The 27,614-nt window shown below is 39.9% G+C and overlaps 1 protein-coding gene across 3 annotated transcripts in view; it reads right to left on the minus strand.

The window, feature by feature from the left end:
• The window catches only part of RB1CC1 (RB1 inducible coiled-coil 1), an 80,209-nt gene extending 55,147 nt beyond the window's left edge, over positions 1-25,062 (minus strand). For 2 of the 3 annotated variants that reach the window (XM_089517304.1, XM_089517302.1), the window contains exons 1-7: positions 24,830-25,062; positions 13,449-13,568; positions 12,535-12,661; positions 11,882-12,008; positions 11,628-11,798; positions 8,687-8,889; positions 7,409-7,844 (exon numbers count right to left, since the gene is read on the minus strand). In XM_089517304.1, coding sequence (XP_089373430.1) covers positions 7,409-7,844; positions 8,687-8,889; positions 11,628-11,798; positions 11,882-12,008; positions 12,535-12,605 — 1,008 coding nt within the window. In that variant the 5' untranslated portion in view covers positions 12,606-12,661; positions 13,449-13,568; positions 24,830-25,062. Of the gene's footprint in view, positions 1-7,408; positions 7,845-8,686; positions 8,890-11,627; positions 11,799-11,881; positions 12,009-12,534; positions 12,662-13,448; positions 13,569-16,484; positions 16,615-24,829 lie in introns of those variants that run through there. The other variant, XM_089517303.1, reaches the window with a different exon arrangement.
• Positions 25,063-27,614: the final 2,552 nt, after the last annotated feature.

A 27,614-nucleotide genomic window follows, 5' to 3' on the forward strand; every position in this document is an offset into this window, starting at 1 on the left:
CTGAAAAACAGAAAAGGCATGAATAATTACTTTGTGGGAAAGATCCACAAACATAAAAGAGCAGACAGCGCACATAAGAAAGTTGCCCATCCGTGGGAAAGCTCCTACTGTGTACACTGGGAACAGCACCAGTGAAGTTGGGACTCTCATCCTGCTGAAGTCTTCTGTGGGGACAAATAACCTGTTCCAGAGGGTTTCACAGTTCATCAGAGCAAGCTTCAGGGTGCACAGTGGAGTGTAGGAAGTGGTGGGTCATCAGTTCTGATTGATTTCTGTCCCTCATTCTCCATAAAACTTATTACATAAAAAAACCCTATTAACTCAAAAGGGTAGCTGTGCTACATTCTAAAAGGAAGACAATGTCTTTATTATGCAAGCCAAACAAACCAAAGTAGTGTGCACGTTTTTAACAAAAAATATGTTTTGCAACCATTTGACTGTCCTGATCAATGTACTACCACGTACTGAAATTTACATTTCACAGTTTAAAAATTACAAAATTTTGTTACTCTGCCTTTCATACTACTACTATTATGCAGCAGATAAAGCCAAACAAAATCCATCATATTGCTATGGTTATAGCTAGCAATCATATCTGAGGCACAAACTGGTGATGGTCAAGTTCTAGAAGACAAATACAGAAAAATTGTTAATAAAGCCCTGAATCAGGAAAAAGGCAGATTATAACTAACAAAACAAATAAATTTAATACAGAAGCATATATGGGAACAAAATTAATTTAAAATGTAAAATAAACCCTAATGTTAAATGCCTGTTGCATTACGACGAGTCTGAATGTTTCCATGTACAGACAAAACAGATTAAAGTGTTAAAGAAAATGAAGTAGTGCTACAATTTATCACAAATTTGCCTTAACTTTATTGCTACAGATTATAAACTGCAAAATAATGAACATGATAGGCTCTGAAATACATTTTAAACTGACACTAATAAGCCACATATTTAGAGACATGCATCCAGTTCTACTGATCTAGGGCAAAAGCTGCAGACCTCTGGTGAGAAATGACTGCAGCATCAGCAACAATTTAGATTACTGCTGTTTCTTTCTCCATACTGCAATGCAAATGAAAGAAACCCCTTCTCTAAATTCTCTGCACATGCCAGAGAACCAAGGTGGAGGTGGGGGAGTGGTAGTGAAGTGGCCAAGTCCTCAGTAATAGCATTTTTGGGAGGAGCACTATAGAAAAGAGGCCCAGTTGTTTATTTCCTGAAGCTGCTTTACATTAAAAGGAAAAACTCAGTACATTGGCTTGTTTCTGATACATTGCTTAACTCACAAGTCGTTTAGCATGGCTCTCTTTAAAAAGGACTGTTATTATTTTAGAAACATGTTCTTGTGATATATGATCAAAGCTTAACAAGTTCTTATCAAACTGAATCTTGAACTCCTGGTTTAAATCAGAACATTTAGATCCAGATCACATTTATGCCATTTGGTGGAAGCAAAAGTGTTGCATATGGCCACAGACTAGATCACAGACTTAATTACTACATCTATATCAGTATTGTATAAGTGCAACATGCATCTAAGATCTCCATCAAACCTTTCCTCACTACTGCTATCCAAGATCCTTCTTACAAAAGGGAATGAACTTGGGAATAAACTTATCTCATACGATTTCACTGAATTATGGGCTGCTTCTTGCTTCTGCAGTTGAGACTATAACCAGAGGAATATGTATATGTCATTCCTACTTTTATATTCTAAAGCTTGGAGAAGCTTTGCCCTTTTCAGTACTAAAAATAAATACTGCCTCCAAGTTGGTTCCGACTCATGGTGACCCTGCAGATGAGACATCTCCAAGAATCCCTATCCTCCACTGCCTTGCCCAGATCCTGCAAGCCCCTGTCCATAACCCCCCTGATTGAGTCTATTCATCTGGTTTGTGGTCTTCCTTCCTTTCTTCTACCCTCTACCTTTCCTAGCATTATTGTTTTTTCTAGTGATCTGTGCCTTCTCATTATGTGGCCAAATTACAAGTCTCAACTTGATAATTTTAACTTTCAAGGAAAGCCCTGGTTTAATCTGTTCAAGAACCCATTTGTTTGCTTTCTTGGCTGTCCATGGTATCCTAAATACTCTTCTCCAGCACCACATTTCAAATGAATTGGTTTTCTTTCTGCTTCCTTCACTGTCTAGCTCTCATATCCGTACATGGCAAATGGGAATACAATGGCCTGAACCACTGTACGTCTTTGCTCTTCAGTATCTTTTCCAGTTCTTTCATAGCTGCCCTTCTCATTCCTAGTCTTCTTCTTATTTCTTGACTGCAGTCTCCTTTCTGGTCAATGTTTGATCCAAGATATGGGAATTCTTTAACTATTTTAAATTCCTCGTTGTCTAGATTGAATTTGTTTATTTCTTCTGTGGTCATTATTTTTGCTTTCTTTATGTTCAGCATCAGACCTGCCTTTGCACTTTCATCTTTGGCCTTCCTTATTAAACTGTTCCAATTCCTGAATCTCTTCTGCTAATATTATGGTGTCATCCGCCTATCTTAGGTTGTTAATCTTGCTTCCTCCTATCTTCACTCCTCCTTTTTCTGATTATAATTCTGCTTTTCTTATGATCTTTTCAGTATATAAGCTAAACAAGTAAGGTGAGAGGATGCAGCCTTGCCTGGCCCCTTTGCCTATTGCTAACCACTCTGTTTCCCTGAATTCTGTTCTGCCAGTGGCTCCTTTCTTTGGTACAGATTCTTCTGCAGGACAATCAGATGTAGTGGCACGCCCATGTTTTTGAGTGCATTCCGTAGTTTGTGATCTATACAATGAAATATTTTGCTGTAGTCTATGAAACACATGCTGATTCTTTTTTGGAATTCTTTGGTGCGCTCCATTAGCCATTACATGTTTGCAATGTGGTCCCTAGTGCCCCTTTCTTTTCCGAATCCTGCTTGCACCTCTAGAATTTCTCTCTCCATGTATGGTTGGAGTCTATGCTACAGAATTTTGAGCATTATTTTGCTTGCATGTGAGATTAGTATTATTGTCCTATAGTTGCAGCAGTTTTTTTGTTTTTGTATCTCCTTTCTTATGGATTGGCATGTATATCGAGCATTTCCAGTCTGTTGGCCACCGCTTTATTTTCCATATTTGTTGGCATATTTCAGTTGGCACTAAAGTTGCACCGGTCTGTAGGCACCACAGGAGTTCAATTGGGATATCATCTGTTCCTGGTGATTTATTTTTTTTCCCCATTTCCTTTATTGCAGATTCCACTTCATTTTTTAGAAATTGGGGTTCATCTTCATAAGGCTCCTCATTCCAAATATCATTCATTCCCTCGTCTATTTTTAATAACTCTTCTGTGTATTGCCTCCAGCGTCTTTATTTCTTCTTGTTCCTCTATTATGTTCTTTTTTCTCCTTACAGCATTCCTGCCCTTGGTTGAACTTGGCTTTAATTTCTTGGATTTTTTAATAGAGGTTTCTCGTTCTTCCCTTTTTGTTGTTTTCTTCTATTTCTCTGCATACAAGAGAAGTGGTATTTCTCCTTATACCTGGGTGTCAGACATTGGACAGTTGTGTTCAGACTTCTGGCTTTGTTCCTATCTCCCTTTGCTTTTGCTTTTCTTCTTTTATTGCAAGAAGTGTTTAAACTCTCATCCATTGTTTTTGGCCACAGTAAGTGTTTACGTGCATTCATCCTTAATTATGTCTTTGGCTTCTGTCCATGGTTCTTCAGGTTCCTGGTCAATTATACTTAATAGTAAAAATCTGTTTCTTACATTGTCCTTAAACACATCTGAAATGTTATTCAGGTCAAATTTTTGTATAATGATGTTTTTTGCTTTATTCTGCAGCATAATTTTTGTTATGGTTTTTGCTATGAGCAGTCCATGGTCTGTACCACAATAAGGTCCTGGTCTGGTTTGGGGCACAAGGACAGAGCTTCTCCATCTTCTACTTCCAATTATGCAATCTATCTGGTTTTTGTGTTTACCATCTGGTGATGTCCAAGTGTATAGTCTCATATCTGGTTGAATGAAACAGGTATTTGTAATGAATAGATTGTTGGCCTCACAGAATTCTATCAGACGCTCTCCTGCTTTATTTCTTGTTCCTAATCCAAATCTTCCTACTGTTTTTGATCCTTCTTTGCTGGCAACTTTAGCATTCAAGTCTGCAGTGATTAGGTTGAAATCTTGTGATGGTATGATGTCAATTTCTTCCTGGATTACATCATAGAAACTCTCAATTTTCTCTTTATCTGCATCTGTGGTTGGTGCATATACCTGATTATTGTGATGTTTATAGGTTTACCCTGAAGCTTTGTTGATAATATACAGTCTGACTTTGAGTTGTATCCTTTCAATGCTACAGCTTTATCTTTCCTTAGTATGAAAGTATGATTCCTTCTTGTTTATTCACAGCTTGACTAGATTTCTGTATAGTTGTCTGAATCAAAGTGACCAGGTACATCAAAGCCTCCCCCCCCCCCCCGAGACCAGAACGGTACTGCCATCCAGAGGGACAAAGAAGCAGGCTTGGAAGCGCATGGACATCTAAGTCTCCCCTCCACCTTGAGACCAGAAGGGTGCTGTCATCCAGAGGGACAAAGAAGCAGGCTTGGAAGCGCATGGACATCTAAGTCTCCCCTCCACCTTGAGACCAGAAGGGTGCTGCCATCCAGAGGGACAAAGAAGCAGGCTTAGGAGACCAGGTACATCAAGGCCTTCCCTCCCCCTGAGACGAGAAGGGTGAATGACAAAGAGGGAGGCTTCAAAACTGCAGCTCAGGAACATCGGGTCCCGCCCCAACAAGAACACCAGAAGGCCACCGAAGCCACTGATGGGGACAAAACAGGAGGTAGGGAGGACGATGAAAGGAAAACATTTAGGAGTAAAAAAGGAAAGGGAAAAGAGAATTGAGAGAGGGAAGAAGGGAATAACAAGCATAAAATATAGGAACAGCTACTGGGCTGCAGCATAGCGGTGGGTGACAATGAAATCAACTCCCACAGAGAGAAAAGTAGTGTCACCATAGCCGACACTTTTCAGCACTACGCAAAAGGAGGCAAAAGGCATCCCTCCTGACAAGACCATTTCACCAACAAAACCCTTTAATTGAGACAGCTCAAAAACCAACTAGAGAGGGCTAGGCTAGCCAGAAAACATGTCCAACAAAACAAGCATAGTTAGAAGCAACACTATACATGTAATTGGAACATGGAACGTGAGAAGCTTGAGCCAGGGAAAACTAGACATAGTAAAGAAGGAAATGGAATGCATGAATATAGCAATACTAGGAGTGAGTGAGTTACCTTAAAGAGTTATTAGCCTGTCAAGAGGCCAGTATCCTGAATTTTTAAGTTGGCACAGAGGAGAAAGAATCCTCTCTCAGTGGCCAATGTAGAAATGCTTGATATTAGCCTCTTAAGAAGGTAGTAAATTTTTTTCTACAAAGCAAGTTTGCAAATAAAGGGGCAGAGCTGAGGGATGATCCAGCATGGAAAACAATTGGACAGATATTCTGTGGACAGGTATTCTGTGCAAACTTTATAGCTCTATAAATAAATGTTAATAATAATAGGTAGAGAGATGGAAAGTCCAATTTCTCCCCTGCTAGTTTACTCATTTGTACAGAATTCCTGCTAACTGAAAATATACTCTTATACTGACCTTGTGCTGCATAGCAATTTAAGCTACAATGATATCAGGTTTTTAAAAACTAACCCTAGCACATTATATTAAAATAGGATGTGAATCAACAGGGGCCGCCTTCTAAATGTAGTTGGACTACATCTTCCAGCACCCCGCATGACTGGTTATGCAGGCTGCTGGAAGTCACACTCCTACAACATCTGGAGGGTTGGATGATTCTCATCCCTTATGTAAAGAAAAAGAGGGAGGGAGAGATGACGCGAGTACATCTGCTATAGTATGCACACAAGGATGGCAATGTCCAAATTGGGAACCTTTAGAATCAATCAAACTACGAAAGGCAAATGGCTTCCATTCTTTCTTAAAATAAAAAGCAGACCAAATTCAAAGACTTACTAACAGGTTGTATGGCAGCACTTTGTTTCTGCATCTACTCTCTAATTTTTCCCCCGATACCATGGGAACATAAAGAAAGGCATAGGACATGGTATTAGAAGTTTCATTACGAGAGAAGTGGTGATGAAATTTATGTGGAAACAGGCTGCACAAGTAGAAAGCAGCTTGTGTGAATTCAGATACTGATCAGATATTGATTTAAATCAGTAAATTCAGATACAGAAGAATCAAAAATGAGGTCTTCACAGAGGGAAGAAGATATTTATCATATATAAGCCTAACTGACATTACAAAAATTAGCTGTGGCAGGCCTCAATTTCTTGTATTATCCCCTGGGCTTTCCATCTCTTGATATATCAGGAAACATTCTGAATAAAATAGTTTGCCATTATACCATGTGCCTTTGTCATAACAGCTACAGTAATGGAGCAATTACACCAAATTAACTTTTCCAGATGTTATTCTATAAAACAGTTCAAACCTAAGGGCTTGAATTATGAGATTCTATAAGCAAAACTCCTATCAAAGGTAGAGAAGATCCCACAAGTGGAATACCAGTTTTCTCTGATCTCCTCCTTCTCCCAGCAATCCTAATGTTCTCTGAAAACCATTCTGCTGATGATGTGGGGGTAGGGGTGCAGTTTTCATTTATTGTACTTTTCCTTATACAACCTCCATGCTATTCCTAATGCCTTTATGTCACCAGAAAGAGCCTTTCTGTCTGCATGAAGGAATGAGGCTATAATCTAGTATATTTTGGACTGGGCATATTGTGACAAAATCTTAGCTAGGTCAAGGTTTGCTTCCATTTCCTGAGGACAACAATAATAGCAAGTGGCTATATATGGCCTCTAAGAAGATAATCACACACTAGGGAAGAGGGAATGACAACCTCTGACGGTTATATCTTCCACAGGGATTGACAAATTTAGGCTTAGAGCTTTCATTTGTAAACACTGGCAGGCTCAATGTTTAGCAGAAAACAAGAGCATGATATTTCCTTTATTCTTTTAAAAGAAGTAAGAAAGAAAAAAATTCAACTATGGCCACAAGAAAATCTGTTTCAGATCTTCAGGTAGTATCTCTATGAAAAGAACTCTGCTCAGGAAAGACTCTTTGACATTTCCCTCTTTCCCCTGCAGCCATAAAAAATTCTCCCATACACACCAAAAATTAGATGGGGAACCCTGTATATGGGCTGCAGGGGGAAACAGGCCAAAAATAACTGTCTCTAGAATGGAAACCTCTGCTGGATTATAGTCCTACCGGCAAACACAAGGAATCCATTATTTCATGTAAGGGAAACACATCTAACCACTAGTATTTTTAAGAGAGTTAAAAATATCAAAACAGAACACAGTGACATTATTAGAAATAATCACTTACTCTGCTCATAGAATCAAAACATTTCCTAACCAAAGATTCCACATCATTTGGTCTATCTTGAACATTAATCCAATCTAAAAGGGAGACATTAAATGAAGGCAGATCACTCTCTTGAAGCTCCACTGAAGTGTCACTGTCATGGATGGAAGGGTTTTGACTACCTTCCCTATTTTCATTCATTTTTTCAGAAGCTCTGCCATCTACGGTTGGATGTTCTACTGATTTGCAAAATGATGCCAACACCGATTGTTTGTTCATGTTAAGAATTTCAGGAGAAAGCATCACTTCAGCTGATTTTTCATTCTCGGTGTCTTCACTTTCAGTCGCTCCCTGTTCAGCAGAAGTATCCAGTCGTTCTAAACATTCCCTGTAACTATGTCTGGTTAGGCACTCCAGCAGTGGAATCTTGGCCATAATAGAAACAGCAGCCCCTAAGCTTGGGAGAAGAACAAAAAAATTCTGTGAGTACAAACAAAGGAAGATAATAGCAGTATACATGAAAGACATATATAATATACTTTCATCTTAAAGTTTTTAACACAATGTTACTTCAGCTTTAACATTAAATAATCACAACAGCAAACCTATATGCATTCTTGTAAGAGGCACTGTGTTCAACAAGACATCTGAGTTGACATGTAAAGAATTATCTTGTGAGGTGTATGATGCTTAAATTTTATTCAACCAGCCAAATAAGTTTCTAAATATTCATCCACAAATTTAGCTGACAAATAAGCAGTTAATTAGTCTTCTAATTTCATTCTGAGTGAAAATAAAAAAAGGAGAGAAAACCGCACTTCTTATACTACAGCCGGTTGTACTTACTGACCTAACTCCAACTGCTACTTCCAAACAGAATAGACCAGCTGAATCAACTGAGTGAAGTCAAAGGCATTCATGGCCGACATCCATAATTTTCATTGGGTTTTTCGGGTTATGTGGCCATGTTCTAGAAGAGTTTGTTCCTGTCGAAACATCAGGAACAAACTCTTCTAGAACATGGCCACATAATCTGAAAAACCCACAAAAAACTATGAATCAACTGACACTAGCAATTGTTGTCAGGCCACTGAATTCAATTATCTGGGAATGTAACCTTAATTATAGAATTTGATTTCTGTATAGTATAGCTATTGTTATGAACGATCTGCAATTTCCATTTGTATAAGGCTTATAATACTAGAACAATTTGGACAGATAAAATTTACTATAAGCTTACGAGATCAAAAACCCTTTAGTATGCAGCAACTGTGTAGAGGAGTCTAAAGGCAAACCTACTGTGTAAGCTTTAGCTTGATATCATCTATGGATTGCAGGTAACTTGAATACACATTTTCAAACTTGAAAAGCAGCTTTTGGTAGGAATATGTGCAATCTTCCAAGTTTGCCATGATGGCAGCCCAGCCTTGGTGCTGAAGATGTTCATCATGGACCAGACCTTCACAGAAGGAACAAAGTTTCTTGGCAATTTCATACATTTCCTGTACAAAAATAACATTATAAATATCAATGGATGGCCAGATTTCATATTAACCTTTCAAGAACATATTATTATTATTCTTTATTTATATAGCACTGTAGGTTTGCACATATAAACATACACATTATCAGAATCACTTTAGATATTTGTTAGGAGGAAAAATATGACTCATAAAACCTGTTCAAAGGTCAGTGTTTATTTTTAAACCTATACTGGACTTCAAGAACAATATAGGATAATATGAGTTTCACCCTTATAATTTGGAGGGACTATAAATTGCTCTCCCTTAGTCTACATCAGCAGAGAGCAACCATGGTAAGCTAGGAATGTGCAATTACCCCCCAGGAGACCTTGGAGGTCCATACCCTTGCAAAATAATCAAAAAGGTTTTGACTCCCAAAGGTCTAAGGGTGCAGGGATAATTTCTGCCAAGTTTGTGTCACTCTTCTGGCCATTTAGGCCAACAAGCAGGCTTTTTAGACTATGTATCTTCCTGTTCACTTTCTATGTTCTCACATCCCCAGGGGACATTTGAAAGAGAGAGCGCAAAAATATCTTGTGACTTTTTTCTAACTGACACTTTGGGGTCTCTAAGGGCCATGCACAGCCCATGGGTCACACTCAGCCCACCTCTGCTATACACCAACAATAGAATCTGTTGTTCACCTAGTTTGGCTAACTTTCCCACATCTATGTCTATCATTTGTAGTGGGAGGGCTGACCTCTTCCTGCTGTTTTACACATCATTTTCAATACTAGATACATTACCACAGCCCACCTCCAGACTCTAACCATATCCATTTCTCTTCAAATGAAGCACAGTGTTAAACAGCTGAAGGACTTACTCCTTCATAATTTGAAGGAGCACCTATACCGAAATGAACATGCACAGCCATAGAGATTTCGCCTTGTTCATAGGGCCAAAATAAGGTCTGCCAAGATACTGGAGATAAGAGGCAGAACTTTTCAATGACAATCACAATTCCATAGAATTCACACCTACACAGAATTCACTCCATATCACATCTTTTAAAGAGACTATTAAAGATCTAGATCTTTTTACCTCATTACATTACTGAACATTATCGTGTCCAGGCAGTGTTGGTTGATACATTTAAAGCCCTACATGATTTGGGTCCAGGTTACCTATGGGAACACTTTTCCCCATATAATCTGCCCCAAATGCTCAGAAACTCCGGAGGACTGTTAACCATAGTATGTTTTCATCAGCCACCCCCACATTATAGAATGGCCTGCCAAAAGAGATTCAACAGCTGGATAAGCTGTTTGTGTTTAAAGCAGCACTGAATACCAATCTCTTCCAACAGGCCTATGCAGATGGTATTAAATTATGAGGTTTTTAAAATAAGCATGCTGTTTTATAATAAGTTTTTTTAATACAAGGGATTGGTGGCTCAGCGGTAAAGATGCTGACTCTGAGGATTGCAAGATAGGCAGTTCAGGGCCTAGGTATCACACAACAGAGTGAGCTCTCATCACTAGTCCCAGCTTCTGCCAACCTAGCAATTCAAAACAATGTAAAAGTGCAAGTAGATAAATAGGTACCACTTTGGTGGGAAAGTAACAGCATTCTTTGCAGTCATGCTACACACATGATCACAGAGTTATCTTTGGCAATGCTGGCTCTTTAGCTAAGTAACAGAGATGAGTAGACTTGTCTATTTGTGACTCCTACAGTTGGACACAACTAGACAATCTAGTCAAGGGGAAACCTCTACCTTTATATTTTTTAAACCAATGTTATGCTCTTTTAACTTATGTATTTTTTTTAATTGGGGTTCTCATTTTATTTCTTGCTCTGTTTTAATCTGTTGTTCTCCTGAGTCAAGCCATAGGGAGACATGAGGAAGGTGTTGTTGTTGATTCAAATACTTTCATGATAACCTTTGTATCTGAATCTTCTGTTACATGTTTTTCTGAAAACCTAACAGAATTATTTGATGAACCCATTTGAAAGCTGTTAACACAATTGTATTTTATTTTATTATTTTATTTTGTATGAAACCACCTCTTTAGTGATTACAAACTCAGACTTCTTGGGTTTTTTTACATTTCCTCCATCAGGGTGCCCCAACTACTGTCACATTGCTCTGTTCTGGATCCTCTGTTTTTTGCATAAATATGAGAACATCTATAAACACTCCAGAAACCTAATTCTACCTCAATAATAGAACAACTCAAATAATGTTCACACAACCTGAGTATCTGCCACTCCCAGAATCTGCACTTAAGATGTTATATCCTTCAACCTACTTTAATTTTAGGTAATTAAAATATCATCTTTTTTAAAAAATGTGCCCCTTATTTGTGGCTTCAATTACAAGAAGAGAATTATGATTTATTTTAAAAAACACAAACAAGACGATCCTAAGAAACCCCACACTTCCCACCCAGCTCTATAACATACTGTCCTCCCCTTCTACAATACATTTTAACTGTATCCTATGATATTCCAGTTTGTCATTACATTCAACCAATATTAAAGCTGATTGATACAGACCTGGGAAACAACACAAACTTGTTTTCAGAACTCCAGATTAAACTAATACAAAAATCCAAAAGACATTAAATTTCCACAATATGAAAAAGCACAAAAAAATAAAAAATAAAACATTTGTACTACAAAATGATGCTTTATCAGCCTGTCAGTCTAGCTTCTATTTCGGAGATTTAAGTGCATTAATACACTACAATGGTTAAACCTTTGAAATTGCTTACCACAGCAAGCTGTGTTCGTGAAGCGACTGTGTGAAAAACTGCAGGCATCATAAGAGATTCTTCAACTTTTAATTCCATCTCATTTTCTGCTGAAAATGTCGTTTTGGGGATAGCTGGAGGACGTTCACAAAGGATCATTTCTTTGTTGAAGAGAAAAATTGGATTTGTATCCTGTGTTAAAATAAAATCTGTTATTTCCTTTTCACTCCAGTTTTTCTTTTAAATGAAAGAATGAAAACAGAACTGATATTTACCGTTCCAGCACTGTAACTACAGACTTTCCTGTCAGCTGCCATACACTCTCCTCCATTGACAACCAGTACCTGATGTTGAATAGCAATCTTGTACTTGGTCTGGATTGCCTGTTTGAGGTCTGCCACACTATGGAAAATGATTTTTTAAAAAATAGTGCATTTCACTGATGATCCACTGACACATACAAAACAGTTTTACTCTAAGAATTGAATAGTATAAAATAATGCCAACTTCAATTATCCAATCTTTGAATTTCTAATGTAACTGAGAGGTAATAACAAATGATGATTGCCTATTGTCCATACACCTGCCATTTTAGCTATTTAACAACATATACAGTCTCCTCCTAGTTATCATGCCATAAATACAGTATCTTCTCCTTTATTTTAGAGAACTACTATCAAAGAGGGGAAAAGGGCAGGCAAGAGTGAAGGGGAAAGGCTTTCCCAATATGTCACAATCATCTGTGTAACAGCAGAAATCATGCACTTGTCCAAGAGATTTTCTCAACTAACACAGAAAACTTGTAAGTAGTTTTAATTTGACTGTAAGTCCCAGATTCAGGACACACTGAAACTTGAAGACAGATAGTTTTGTTATTATCAGTTCAATAGCACACTCCTTAGAGAAGAAAAGGAAAAATGTTTCTTACTTCTGCACTGCAAGTTCTGTGTCAAAGGTAAGAGTAGTTCCAGTGTTCACCAGAAATACATATAACTTCATGTTGACTTCTTCAGGTTCCTGAAGCGTATACCTTTGACTTCGTGATTATTCAGAAACTGGGGAGGAAAAGCCATCACAAATTAGTTCTATTAATATACATGAGGTCATGGTCACATGGTCAAAGTACCAAAATTTAAGGCACATACTAAACTTTTTGTGCAAGGCCCAGAAAATTATGATGGACAGCTACTATAACAGCTGACAGAATAGGAGATCAATCCAATGTGGTGTATGTGTATCCTCTTATCAGTTGATAGATTTACATCTTGAGACATGGCAAAGGCTAAAGTGGAGAGAGGGATAAAACAGCACTTTGCAGACCCCCACAACATCCCTGTGCTCACAGCTGCCTTTTAAACATACACATACACACAGGGCATAGAGGTCTGTGGTGGTCTTTTTAAGCATGTTCAGATAAACATGCTTTGAGAAATCTGTAACACAAGCAAAATGTAATCCTTCCACTTAAATGATGTTTTGAAGTACTAAGTGGCAATGTTTTTACGAGTCAGTCAGTATCATTGACATATTGAATGAGCAGAAATAACTGTAACAGTTTCTTCCCAGTCAGGTGCCCTCCATTTGCTTTGGACTTCAACCCCAGCCAACATGGTCAGTAGTCAGGCATTCTTCAAGCTTCAGTCAAAAATTCTGGAAGAGGCTAGGTTTCAGAAGGCTGTATTAGAAATACTTATTGATCTGAAAGGGTGATGAAGGGCAAACTTAAATATTTCTAAAATGATGACAAGAACATAACATCAAATCCTAAAAGGACAACCATTGTGGATCGTGTGTTAAACAGTTTCATTGTGAAACCTTTATTTCCCAGGATGGAAAGTTTACCTTCAGGCACTGCATGGAGGTACCACTGTCTTTAAGAACAGGTGGACTGCAAAACGATGTATTTTTCTCATTTGGCTTTGGCAAGAGAATGCCAAATAATAAATACAGAACATTAAAGACCTAAAAGAGAAAAACAGAAATGAAGTTAGAAGCATCTGTGGAACAACAAGGTCTTTAACAATGACAATTCAAACATGCATGACAACACAACACTTGCCCCTGTCCACAGCATGTAAAATGGATATTATATCCAAAGTAGATGTATCCATGTTCTCAAGATGTAAGCCACACACCACTGTGTGAAGAGTGCAGCCATTTTACCAAAGCTAATATAGCAAACACAACCTTGCAAAACAAGTCCACCTGCCCGTTCATACTGGTGCCAACAATTTCCTCCATAAAGACATACAAGAGAAGCGAGATTCAGATCACTGGTCCACCTATCCAGCACTGACAACACTAACTTAAAGCAGCTCAAGGTAATTCTTTGTACATAACTCAGTGGACAATACGAAGTTTATGACAAAACCAGAACTTCTAACACTTCATCATACCCATCCGTGACACATGTAACATATATATTCTTACAATTATTAGAGTAATAGAGCATATTAGTCCAAATGAGCAAAGCTACATGTGCAGGGTGGCGTTAAGGTTACTTATTCCTGAAACAAACATATAACCTGTAAAATGTATCCAAATTAATCTTAAATTATCCAATCTGCCCTGGTTTTCTAATGAAACAAGGCAGTCACCAAATGAACGTCTCACAAAAATTCTGAGTGCTTTCTCAGTAGATGGTCTTGGAAACTTATTTATTATTTAATTTATTATTTAATGGGTGGCCTATCCATGAACTCAAGGAATTCTCTACTTTAACACCTCTACCCCTCCCTTGTAGATGGATGGTCACAGCCTATAAATAGTTAGAACCACAGAATTGTAGTGTTGGGAGAGACCACAAGGGCCATCCAGTCCAACCCCCCTGCCATGCAGGAACTCTCAATCAAAGCATCCCCGATAGATGGTCATCAATCCTCTGTTTAAAGATCTCCAGAGAAGGAGACTCCACTACACTCCAAGGGAGTGTGTTCCACTGTCGAACAGCCCTTACTGTCAGGAAGTTCCTCCTAGTGTTCAGGTGGAATCTCTTTTCCTGGAGCTGGCATCCATTGTTCCGTGTCCTGTTCTCTGAAGCAGCAGAAAATAAGCATAATGCATATTTTTGTAGCATGGTGAGTGTTTTGACTTTGATGAGTATTACCTTTATTTTTAATTCTACATTCCTATTTTGCAATATGTATTTTGTAGAGGTTTTCTGCTTTCACCACAGTGCATATAGCCAGAAGACTTTATCATATATATCTATTCCATATTCAGAATATAAATATCACTCCATTTCAGATAATCTAACACGAATTAAAGTTAACTGCGCTAAGTATTTTTGCTATATGTGCAAAACATTGTCCTCATCAATATTATCTGACTATCATTCCTGCAAATTTTTACAGTGTCTAGGGCTGTGAGAGACAATATAAATAGATTAAATAATTCTGTTCTGGAATTAAATCAGCAAGATAAGACTGCAGCTATATTCATTATATTGGTGCAACTCCAAGTTATAGAATTCAGTGAACATACAGTGGTGCAACTTCATCATTACAAGACAGGTAACAGCTTGGAAGAAACAGAAGATTGGCTAGTCTAGTTGACATATTATCCTTCCTTAGCCTAGGTCTTGTGTACTATGGTGGTATGACATTATATCAGCAAAGAAGGTGTCATGATTAAAGTATACCACATATTAGGACAACACATTGGCTTCTGCTTTATCTGCCCACACTGCACACCAGAAGACAGGCTCCTAGCTGCAACAAGCCAAAACATAATATCTGGACTACAGACATATTGGTAAGAAAACACAGTTTATAAAATATAGACAGGGTCCACCACACTAGGCCTCTATGTGTAAAGAATTTAGAATAGAAAAATGGGAGCTTTCTGAAGGGGAACTTCAAGCAAACAAACAACGCCGAGATGGGCAAACTGCAGTTCTTCACATCTTGTTGGACTGTATCTCCTATGAGCGTCAGCCAACACAGTAAATCAGTGGTTCCCAAACTTTGGTCCTCCAGATGTTTTGGACTTCACCTCCTAGAATGCCTGACTATTGGCCAAGCTGGTTGGAGCTTCTGGAAGCTGAAGACCAAAACATCTGGAGAACCAAAGTCTGGGAATCACTACAGTAAATGATGAAGAATTACTGTCGCAAAATCACAGTGGGTGGTAAACTAGAATAAACTGAACATTTTCAGAACAGAGGAAACAGTGTGGCCCTCCAATGATCTGTATTGGGACTGGTGTTACTTAACATTAGCAAATGATATGAAATCAGATACCACTGTGGTACCATATGACATGGATGTGAACACCTTTGAAAAGAAATTAGACATACAACATGACAAATGAGATTTAATGCAACTATAAATAGTCACATACACTGGTGCAAAAAACCCTCCTAGCTTCATATCCATTACTGGGATTTAAATTAACTGTTAAAGGATGTGAAGTCACATGTGGGTCTTCCAGTGAAAAAAGCAGTATGTACATCAGCAGTGAAAAAAAATTATTTTAGAGATTATTACTATATGAAAGAGACTAAAACATGAGTATCATGATGCCTTTTATATAATTTATAGTACATCCACATTTGGAATACTGTGTAGAATTCTAGACATATTATTCACCAAAGGGAACAGTGAGGGCTCCTGGATGAAACAGTGCTGGTCTAACAGATTTCTATTACCAGACCCTGGATGCATGGCAGGAGAACAAGAAATAGTTCAAGATAAAGATCCAGTGCATCTCTTTCTACTGGAACATTTCTTAACATTTTCATGAAGAGGTAAGTGTCCAAATGTAGGCACTAAGTGACTACACAGCTGTTCAACAGAGCCATGCAGAATGGAACTGTACCCAATGGAAAAAGCCTGTCCCCCATTCTTCATAACCACACAATGCCAAAACCTACTGTACCTGACATCTGCTTTGCATCACTTTTCCTGTCAACTTCATAGGCCACCAGGCCAACACAATGCTCACAGAGGCTCAATGCTTACAGACTACAAAGAAAACACAGAACAGCAGCCACTGAAAACTAGATTTTCCTATTTAGGATTATCACATTTGTGACCCTGTAGGATTTCTATGCCCCTGAAGATAAATGCTGAACATAAATTTTTACTTAACATGAGGATTCACTGTTGGGACAAACTATGCACGGTAATCTTCTGACACACAACTTTCAAAGGCAGAGAAACTTTGCAAAAATACAAGTGTGGCAACTTCCATTCCACTGTGATGCTGATTCTGCAAGTTGTTTAATGAAGACTGTGTCCTTTTCAGCAACATGTTGTTTTTTAGATGTTTGGCAAATGAGGGACCACACACAAGCGCTGTTGACCTCCAATACCCTTATAATGAAGGCCACAAGTTCTCCCATTACTTCATTCCACCAGGATGAAGGGACTACATTTCACCCACAGCTTTGCTAATGACTAACATTAAGGGTGATACAGCAAATGCCAACTCTCCCTTCACAGTTAGTGCTGATATGATAAACCAAGTACATAACAATGTGGAGGGTGAAAAGGGAAATAATGGATAACAATTTCTGGTGTCAAACCACCACCACCGCCACCCACCCACCACCGAGATTACTGTATTAGCACTATGAGGCCATGACAGAAAGTATGTGAGCAAATGTACAAGTACCCTGTGACGCTGAATGAGTTATATCTAAATGAGACAATTGGTTTGAACTAAGCACGTGCCTCTTCCAAATTCTTTGTCCTGCAGAACCACAGCTTGACAGCCAGCCTGTAAACTGCTGTAAACCTGTAAATTTCTACTAAGCCACAACTCAGCCCAGTGTCTTTTCAAAATTATGTCATATATTTGGGAGCTTATCAACTGTGGGAAATGAGAACAGGTTATACCTGAGCACATGGGCCCCATCATGATCTTTTCTTCTGTCAACATAATAGCCACCAGATGTTTTGGCCTACAACACTAACCATCCTTCTGCAGCAGACTTCTCATTTTTGAAGAGGGCAAATTAAATATATGTTCTAAATGTAGGCCTTCTCACCCCTGATTGTGGTAAGAGTTAATTGTTCCCATTATTTTCCTGATTACATAATCTCTACTGAGAAGTGTTATTCGTAAGGTGTTCCATGCTGTACATGATCTGCCAGAGGATTTGACCACCACCTATGTGGGTCCAGAAGGCTGTGACTAGAAGAATCAGTTGTTGCTCTCGTTCCAATGGGATATGAAGTCTATGCTTGTGTCATTTCCTTGTAGTATACTGTACAGACTTGTATAATGTGCCTGCACATTATGTGCAAAGTGATATTGCTGACATCATCTTGATGATCCTGCTGTCACATGTCAACTGATGCTCACCATACATGGCTAATTTCATCAGAAGCAACATTGTGACTGGTGGGTGGTGACAGCTGCTTGGTACACTTTAGAAAAGACCATCATTGCTGCACTGCTGCTTTCTTTTCTAACTGCTATTACTGTACTTTACATACTGCTGTCAAGAAAGAATAAAATACTCAATATTAATAACCATGTAAGAAATCCAGCCTCTTAAACAGATCACAAGATAATGAATATAAATTCTTAAAAAAAAAACTCTTCTGAGGTACACAGTATTTGAACTATGTCATATCCAGGTTCAAAGTATGTTTTCTCTTCCTCATTTTAAGCAGCAGAAATAATTAATAGGAAATAAAAAGGTAGGAAATAAAAAACACATTTTGAGACCATACATAGCTTGTCTTGCCTGATTTCAGTTAACTAAGCAAGAACAGACCTAGTGAAAATTTCAGTGGGAAACCACAAGGAAATACCAGTACACTCTAGAAATGGCTAGGAAAGACTACTACCTGAAACCAAGGAAAATTATCCCTGTCATGACTTCCAGTACTAGGCCAGATGGAACTTTTCATGTTCCTATGATGGCACAGATCTCCCACTTCAATTTACTACATGTCACCACATCACTGTATCCTTATAGCTATAAATTTTAAGCCACTCCTGTTTGTGTAAGTCCTGATGACATGATGCTGTAAGTGCATAATGTTTAAGCACAACTTGCAGCTAATGCATAAACCAATTATACAATGGTTATATTAGTAAAAGTAATGGTTCATTTTCCTTCTTTTTGCATGTGTATGCAGTTAAAAATACTTAATAAGAAATAATGTATGCTTTAACAAATGTAGTGAGCCTCTGGCCTTTATAGATCTTAATAAACACACTAAAACAGGACAAAGGATAGTGTGTCCCAAAGGCCATAAGGAACCCTAGGACCACTTTTTGCAGCCCATGAAAACCCCAAGATGCCCACACACAATTTTTTTCAAAATTCAAAAATTCACCTGGCCATTGTTCATCTTCAAATTGCCCCAAACCATTCAAAAGCACCACAAACTACAGTAGTTACTACTAAACCCGGGGGGGGGGGGGGGGGAGACTGGTTAATAAATCTGAATTTCCAACACAACAGTAAACCCCATCAGAGGTTCATGGGCATATGAAAAAATGGCCCATGCCCCAATCAGTTTCCCAAGTCTATGCTCTATAGTTTTTTGTGGGTTTTTCAGGCTATGTGATCATGTTCTAGAAGAGTTTTTTCCTGATGTTTTGCTGGCATCTGTGGCTGGCATCTATGCTCTATAAACCCCAAGGTCTAAGGAAGGATATTTGTCCACCCATCCTTGACAGGGTCACATTTCCCCTGAAGGACGAAGTTCGCAGTCTAGGAGTACTCCTGGACTCGTCCCTACAGCTGTCATTTCAAGTAGATGCGACGGCCAGGAGTGCCTGCTATCAACTTCGGTTGATAGGCCGACTGCGACCCTGCCTAGACTGAAGGGACCTTGAAACGGTGGTACATGTTCTGGTAACCTCTCGTCTAGACTTCTGTAATGCGCTCTACATGGGGCTACCCTTGTACCAAGTTCAGAAGCTTCAATTAGTACAAAATATGGCTGCCAGACTGGTCACCGGTTCTTCAAGGTTTGACCATATAACACCTATATTGAAAGACCTTCACTGGCTCCCTATTAGCTTCCGGGCACAATACAAGGTGTTGGTTATTACCTATAAAGCCCTATATGGCTTGGGCCCAAGTTACTTAAGGGACCGCCTCTCTCTTCATAATCCGCCCCGCATCCTCAGATCATTGGGTACAAATTTATTGGAAACAAGGAATCCAAATATGCCTCCACTTCGCAAAGAGCCTTTTCTATAAGGGCTCCGAGTTTGTGGAATAGCCTTCCTGAGGACATCCGCCTGGTGATCTCACTACAGGCATTCAAGAAAGCGATTAAAACTGAGCTTTTCCGCCAAGCTTACCACAATATGATATAATATACTGACTGACATGTTCGCTGAAAGAGATGCTGCTCTATTCCCTGACTATATTGTTAACTGATATTTTAACTGATAATTGTTATTGATATGCTGAGATTTTAATGTTAGTAATTTGTTTAAAGATTTTTATGTATATGTTGGATTTTATCTAGTCTGTAACCCTGCTTCGATGCAATGGGAGAGGCGGGGAAACATAAATAAAATTATTATTATTATTATTATTATTATAACTCACTATTGCCCCATCAGGCTAGGGCTGATAGAACTGAAGTTCTACAGCACCTGGGTCAAAGGGTCCCTATGCTTGTCATGCAACATCGCTTATGCTGGGGGAAAAAGAAAGAGTATTTATAGAAGGGAATGGAATATTAAGTGACAATCACTAACACATAATTGAATACTTAAGTTACAATTGTCCATGGCACTGTATTTCCAGTGTCTATGCATGGCTGTGAAAGCTGGACGGTGAAGAAAGCTGATAGGAAGAAAATCAATTCATTTGAAATATGGTGGAGGACAGTTCTGCAGACATCTTCAACTACCTAAAAGAAAAATAAACAGTTCCCTGAGAAAAACAAGCCTGAATTCTCCCTAGAAGCCATGATGATTAAACTGAGACTGCCATGCAGTACTTTGGCCATATCATGAGAAGGCATAACTCATTAGGGGGGGAAAACAACAATAATGCATGAGAAGGCAGAAGAGACTAGGGGAAAAAAATCTCTTTACAGGTGGATAGACTCAATGAAGGAAGTCACGGCCCTGAGACTGCAAGACCTGAGTTGGACTGTTGATGACAGGGTGACTTGGAAGTCTCTCATATATAGGGCTACCATAAATCAAAGTCAACTTGTCAGTAGTTAACAACAGTTGTCTACATCATCCCTTAAGCAAAGACAACAAAACAACCAACACATTTTGCTATTACTTAAAAAACTGTTTGAGATCTTTTCAGATATTGTCCTTCATACAAAATGATTTTACATTTCAGCATCATGCAACTTTTAAAGGGTTACATATTCCATGCTTTCATTTGATGTCTTTCACAGTGTTTTTAATTCTCTGAGAGCATGACTATGTAATGGCAAGGAAAAATGGAAAAATCCCAGGTACTGCAACATTTTTATAGGACCTAGGACAAGTTAATACACTCTCATCAGTGATCTTTGTCTGCACAACGGCCTACAATGTTGTGAGGATTAGTGAAAGATCCAAATGTTCACAAAGTCAAGCCCATCTACAGATAAAGTATGCTATCATTAATGCAGGGATTGTTAAATTCAGGAGTTAAATGCAAATTTAGGCATATGAAACTGGTCTAGCAGAAGCAGATTTACTCTTCTCCCCTTCCTCTCATGGTAACCCCTGTATCCTGAAATACTACACAAAGGTTCAGGAGACACTACTGAATGGAGTCCTTCAGCAAGTGAGACTAATCCATGCCACATATCTGGTCAGCAAACAATTTCAATTTCAGAGCATTCTCCTCTCATGTCAACAATATTACTGTAACAATCATGCTCTTTCAGTGACATCTAACTGAAAAGCAGCAAGATCCAATGCAATCACAAGCCATTATGACTGTGCAAACACAAATACACAGAGATAATTACTTCAACGCTTCCTTTGACCTAGATACCTGTTAACATACCGACAACCTTCATTAATTGCTAGTTCATCTATAGTGACAAATAGTTGTGCAACTCTTATATATACTGGTCTATCCTACATTAAAAATATGCTGTAGAGAGCTGTATATCACAGTTCTTGTTTTTTAATTAGCAAAATGTGTGTGTGCGCACATGCGCATACACACACCTTCAAGTAACCTGTTGACTTATGGTGATCCCCATGAATTTCATAGGGGCTTCTTATAGAAAGAATACTCAGGTGGTTTTATTGCAGGTTTAATTTAGATCTTAATCATGAATATAGATAGAAAATATTTTTCTTCCTGTAAAAGAGCATGCTTAATATAATGGGAAATACAGAAGGAATATGCATGGGGGTGTGCAAATAATTGTCGTTTCTTTAAAATGCACAATGAATATCCTATATTTATGGATAATAAGACCTATATTCCAACCATCAGCAAACACATTTAAGAAACAGACTGCTTGTAACGAAGTCACAAAAGTAAACCTAATTATCAGTTTGATTAGGGAAATTTCTCTTCACATTTCATTTGATGAAAGACTCAGATGTACTGAAAAGGCTAACAAAGATACAAAATAACAAAAGTACTTTTGCAAATCAGTGTCAGAATTTGGGGAAATCTCTTTTTAAATACCAACCAGAATGTCCCTCACACTAAGAAATCCTCCTGCATCTTGTACTTAAAAAAAAAAAGGGGGGGGGGGAAAGAATGATACTAATAGTTGTAGAGTCCAAAACACACTGCAGAAATAATCCAGTTTGAGAACGTTTTAACTGCCATGGCTCAATGCTAGGGAATTCTGGGACATTTAGCCTTCTCCTTCAGAGAGCTCTGGTGCCACCATAAACTAGAATTCCCAGGGTTTCCTAGCATTGAGCCAGGACAATTAAAGTGACCTCAAACTGGATATTTCTGCAGTGCATTTTGGGACTAAGTACATGTGTGTACAGTCTGTAGCAATGATGTATTTATTTACAAATAAACTTTTTACAACATATCCAGCATAACCTACATATCATTGAAACCAAACTAATTTTACCCCAACTACCAAGTTAAACAGAATTAGATTAGCTTGTATGCAAACGTAACAAAGTAGTGTCTAATGGTATTTTAAAGACTAACCGGTAGGATCATGTACTAGACTCATTTTGTGACGTTTAATTTCTCTGCGGTTTAATTTTCTCCCAACATCTATAAACAGATAAAGAATCTTCTCACATCCATGGGAAAACCAAAAGGACAGCATATTTTGTCAACAAAAGCAAAACTTTAGTCAACCTCCAGATTTCACACTAAATGAGTGAGAGAAGGGAACCATGCATTAAGAGATTTAGCTACAACCAAAACTGTTGTTTTGAGCCTGAGGTAGTCATCAAATCAGTATGATATGAAATGCTATTGTTGTTTTGTGCCTTAAAAACATTTACACCTTATGGCAACCCTAAGGTGAACCTACGATAGGGTTTTCTTGGCAAGATTTGTTCAAAGGAAAGTCTCCATTTGCCTTCCTCTGATGCTGAGATTGTGACTTGCCTAGCTGACTAGGGATTTGAACCTTTGTCTCCAGAACGTCCTTGCCAGGGCTCAAACCACTACTACACACTGGATGAAATACACCACAAATAAAACTATTTACATCAAGGCAAGTAAAGTTTGTGGAGGGGGGTGGGGAAGAAAACCTTCCCAACTGTGCAGAGAAAGAACTAGCTTTGAAACTAGCAACACTGTGTGTGAGGAAGGCAGGATGAAGGTAAAAGAATGTGTAAGGGAGGATGAAGGAAGCGAGAGGATGTAAAGATAGAGGAAAAAGCTGGAGTGAAGAAAGAGTAAGGAAGATCAAGCAAGAAGGGGAAGGAGAAAAGAGAAGGAAAGGAAGACAATGAATGTAAGAGAAAGGGCAAGAGGAGTAGGAGAAGAGTTTGAGTTATTGAGGGAGCTGGGGGGTGTTTAGCTTGGAGAAGAGAAGCTTAAGAGGTGATATGATAGCCCTGTTTAAATATTTGAAGGGATGTCATATTGAGGAGGGAGCAAGTTTGTTTTCTGCTGCTCTAGAGAGTAGGACCTGGAGCAATGGATGCAAGCTGCAGGAAAAGAGTCCACCTCAACATTAGGAGGAACCTCCTGATAGTAAGGGCTGTTCGGCAGTGGACTGAAGGCACAGCAAGACATAGGACAATAGGATGTTTATGTGAACCTTTGAACAAACATAGCAATGTACTTTGTTTTATGATGTATAATTCCAGAATAACAAAGGTATGCCATGCAGGGAAGGGGGAGAAACTAGCAAAAGCGAATTAAAAAAAGGAGGGGGAATAGCAACAGCGAATGAGGAAAAAGGGGAGGAGAGGAAGAAAGTAGCAACACCGAGAGAGGAGAGCAAAACAACAACAAGAGCCGCCGCCGCCGCCGCCACCCAGAAAACCACAGGCTCCTTTTCATAACCGAGTCCTTCCTTGTGGGCGGATGGGCTGAGTCATGCCCCTGGGAGGAAAGTTTTGGGAAGAGATCCCGTCTCCTCTGAGAGAGAGAGAAAGAAAGAGACACAGAAGAAGAGAGGAGGGACACAGAAGAGGAGAGGAGAGAAGGAAAGAGGAGACACAAAAGAGGAGGAAAGAGGAGACATACAGAGGAGGAGGAAAGACACAGAAGAGGAGGGAAGAAGGGACACAAAAGGGGGAAGGAGAGAAAGGAAGACAGAGAAGAGGAGAGGAGAGAAGGAGACATAAGAGAAGGAGAGGATGAAAGACACACAAAGGGAGTAAGAAAGAAACACAAGTGGAGGAGAAAGAGGAGAGGAAGAAAGAGGCAAGGAAGGGGAGGAAAGAAGGAACAAAGAAGAGATCAGAGAGAGAGAGAAAGAAGAGACACAGAGGAGGAGGAGGAAAGAAGGGACACAGAAGAGGAGATGAAGAAAGAGACAAGGAAGAGGAGCAAAGGGCAGAGAAGGGGAGGAGGAGAGGAAGAAGAGACACAGGAGAGGACGGAGGAAGCGACACAGGAGGAGGAGGAGGAGGAGGAGGAGGGGGGGATGGAGAAGGAGAGGCCCCAGACTCCCACCCGGCTTAACGGGGCCCTTCCTCCGCCTCCCCAGGGCCCTGCGAGGGAACGGGGGTCCTCCCCTTCCTCCTGCCCCGGGCCCTCTTTGGCATCCGCCATGGGGACAGCGTCCTCCGGTGCGCCTTGTTTTCTTTCCCCGCCGGAGCTGCCTCCCTTCCACCCTCAGAGGAACCCCAAAGCCGCCTCGCTGGGGAGCCTTGTATCCCTGCCTTATTACCCGAAGGAGGCCAGGGCAGCAGAGGCAGCGACAGCTGGGCAGCGCCTTCGCCTCGGCCGCGAACCACCATCCCGCGCCGGAGACCGGCGGCGGAAGCCCCTCCCGTCCTCGGCTGCGGAGGAAGGAGGCGAAGGCAGGCAGCCAAGGCGCAGGGCTCTCCTCGGACGGACGCGCAGCGATGCCTCTCCAATCTCCTCCTCGCCGCCGCTGTTTGTTATTGTCGTCACTCTCTTCCGCCGCAGTGCACGCTGGGAAAGGGCCCCGACCGGAAGTGAGGGCGGAACCATAGAGAGGAGAGGGCGGCCGAGAGCCCAGAGAGGGCGGGACCATAGAGAGGAGAGTGCAGAGCGTCCAGGAAACGACGCCTCAGAGCGAGCTACTAGGCTCCAGGCGCCGCGCACGAAGCGTGCTCCTCCTGTAATTCTCCCAAGCGCCTCAGCCGCCTTCCTCTCCAGGAGGGTCCCCCCAATGCCCTCTCTTTTCAGCAGCACTCAAGAGCATGGATCTGTATTGACAGGAGGAGTCTGGGGCTTTTAGCTTTTATATGACCGCGTCCTCCATTTTGAGCAGGACTCAGGGGCAGGGGTTCGCATTTATATTAGTGTTTTTTAGCTCAGGGTGACCAGGTGTCCTCCTTTTCGAGGACACACCCTCGTTTCAACCTTCTTCCTGTCCAGAAGGGATTCCCAAACGTCCTCCATGTTGAGCAGGACTAAGGAGAATGGGTTTGTATTAATAGGAGTGTACTTTTTTAGCTTTTCTTTGGGCGTGTCCTCCATTTTTCTTGGAGGTCCTCCATTTTGAGCATGACCGAGAAGCAAGGATTCGCACGTATACTAACATTTTTAACTTAGGTTGGCCAAACTCGGTCCTCCTTTTCCAGGACACGTCCTCCATTTCAGACTTCCAGTCCAGGAGCCATTCCAAATTGTCCTCCATTTTGAGAAACACGAATTTATGTTTATAGTAGGAGTGTTTTGAGCTTTTGATTTGGCCATGTTCTCCTTGAACGGCCCCCATTTTGAGCACAACTAAGAAGCATGGATTTATATTTATAGGAGTGTCTTGAGCTCTTTATTTTGGTATTGTCCTCCCTTTTTTTCCTTGACTGTCCTCCATTCTGAGGTGCCTTGTCCTCCTTTGCGGTGAGGACCTTTGGTCACCGTGGCGACAGAGGAGGTTTCCCTCGGTATCCTAAGGGCAGCATCCACACCACAGAAATAATCTGGTTTTGTACCACTTTAACAGCCAGGGCTCAGTGTTATGGGACTCTGGGAACTGTAGTTGTGTGAGACATTTAGCCTTCTCTGTCAGACAGCCCTGATGCCACAACGAATTACAGTTCCCAGAATCCCCCAGCACTCAGCCAGGGCAGTTAAAGCAGTCACTTGTGAAAAGGATAAAGCTCTAAATGTGGCTATTTCTTTGTGAGACGTGAAAGGGGTTTTACTACGGTGTAGGAATACCTCTTCTGGCAGATATGACGAAACGTTGCATCAGTTGCCAAGTCTTTGCTTAGAAGTTGTCTTCAAAACCCGAGGCTTGGAAAAGGGCGGCGGTTTCTTTAGGAAAGATTTCTGAAGTTCATTGTCCTGCCTTTCGAAATATACATTTACGTCATATTTTTATATGGATACAGAACAAATGATTTTAGCCTTTTGGGAACGATCATTTCGTGCTTTTTGTTTTGTATTGGGAGAGGAGTATGTTGGATAATAAGGATTTTTATACACTAAAACAACGTTGGATTTGAAAGTGTGAAGGTTTGTGGAATGGATGAATGAGGTGAGAAGGGATGTGGAAGAGATGAGGAAGGTATGTAGAATTGATATGTAAGGATTGGAGACAAAAGATGGAAAGATAATATGTAGCATAAGACCTGTAAGGGAATAGAATGAGCTTTGATACGGATGAAAGGATGATGTTGGTGAAGGTACTGTATGTCAGTAAGATATGTGGTGTTATTGTGAATAATAGGATGTTGAAGTGTTTGGGGTGTTTTTGATGTTAAATATGTTTGTATATTGCTGAAATGATGAATAAAGGTATTAAAAACAACGTTGGGTGTGAGGTGAAAAGTTGATATGTGTTTGTAAACTCCAATGCCCATTGTTTGACCGTTCGCATATTGTGGAGTCTGATTTAGAGACAAATATTCTCAGTGAAGGTTATTCCAGGTTAAAGGGCAGTGTATTGTGTTTTCTGTTCATTTGTGCATGCATACCCTGCTACTTATCTCCCAAGAATTAATAGGTATGCTTAATTGTTGATCTAAAGGGAGAGTTACATTGATAACATTTGTGACTTCTGTACAGGGAAATGTGATTGAATAAATCTAGCCAATCACATGAAAGAGGTGTATGAGATATTGGCCCCATACAGACAAGCCAAAATAAAACTGCTTCGGGTCACTTTGGAGGTATGCTGTTTAAATGATGCATGCATCCTAAGAGTCCGGAAGCCGCACCAAAGCCACGCTCCAGTCTTAGGACACATGCATCACTTAAACAGCATACCTCCAAAGTGACTCGAAGCAGTTTAATTTTGGCCTGTCTGTATGAGGCCATTGTAAATTAGATCCAGAAGGGATTATTTGATATTGTTTTGGAGCTGAAACCCACAGTTAAGTTCAGTCTCTGTTGACCCATTGCTCGCCAATGCAAAAACCAAAGGCATTATGGATTATGGGTGGGTGAACAGCCCCACTCACCTGTAAATGAAGACAATAACAGTCCTGTCCAGTGGAGTTACTCTCTACATTTATCTACCCATATCCTCTCAGAAA

Source organism: Sceloporus occidentalis, unplaced genomic scaffold, assembly GCF_023333645.1.
Source record: "Sceloporus occidentalis isolate IW3139 unplaced genomic scaffold, rSceOcc1.0.p SCAF_3, whole genome shotgun sequence".
NCBI lineage: Eukaryota > Metazoa > Chordata > Lepidosauria > Squamata > Phrynosomatidae > Sceloporus > Sceloporus occidentalis.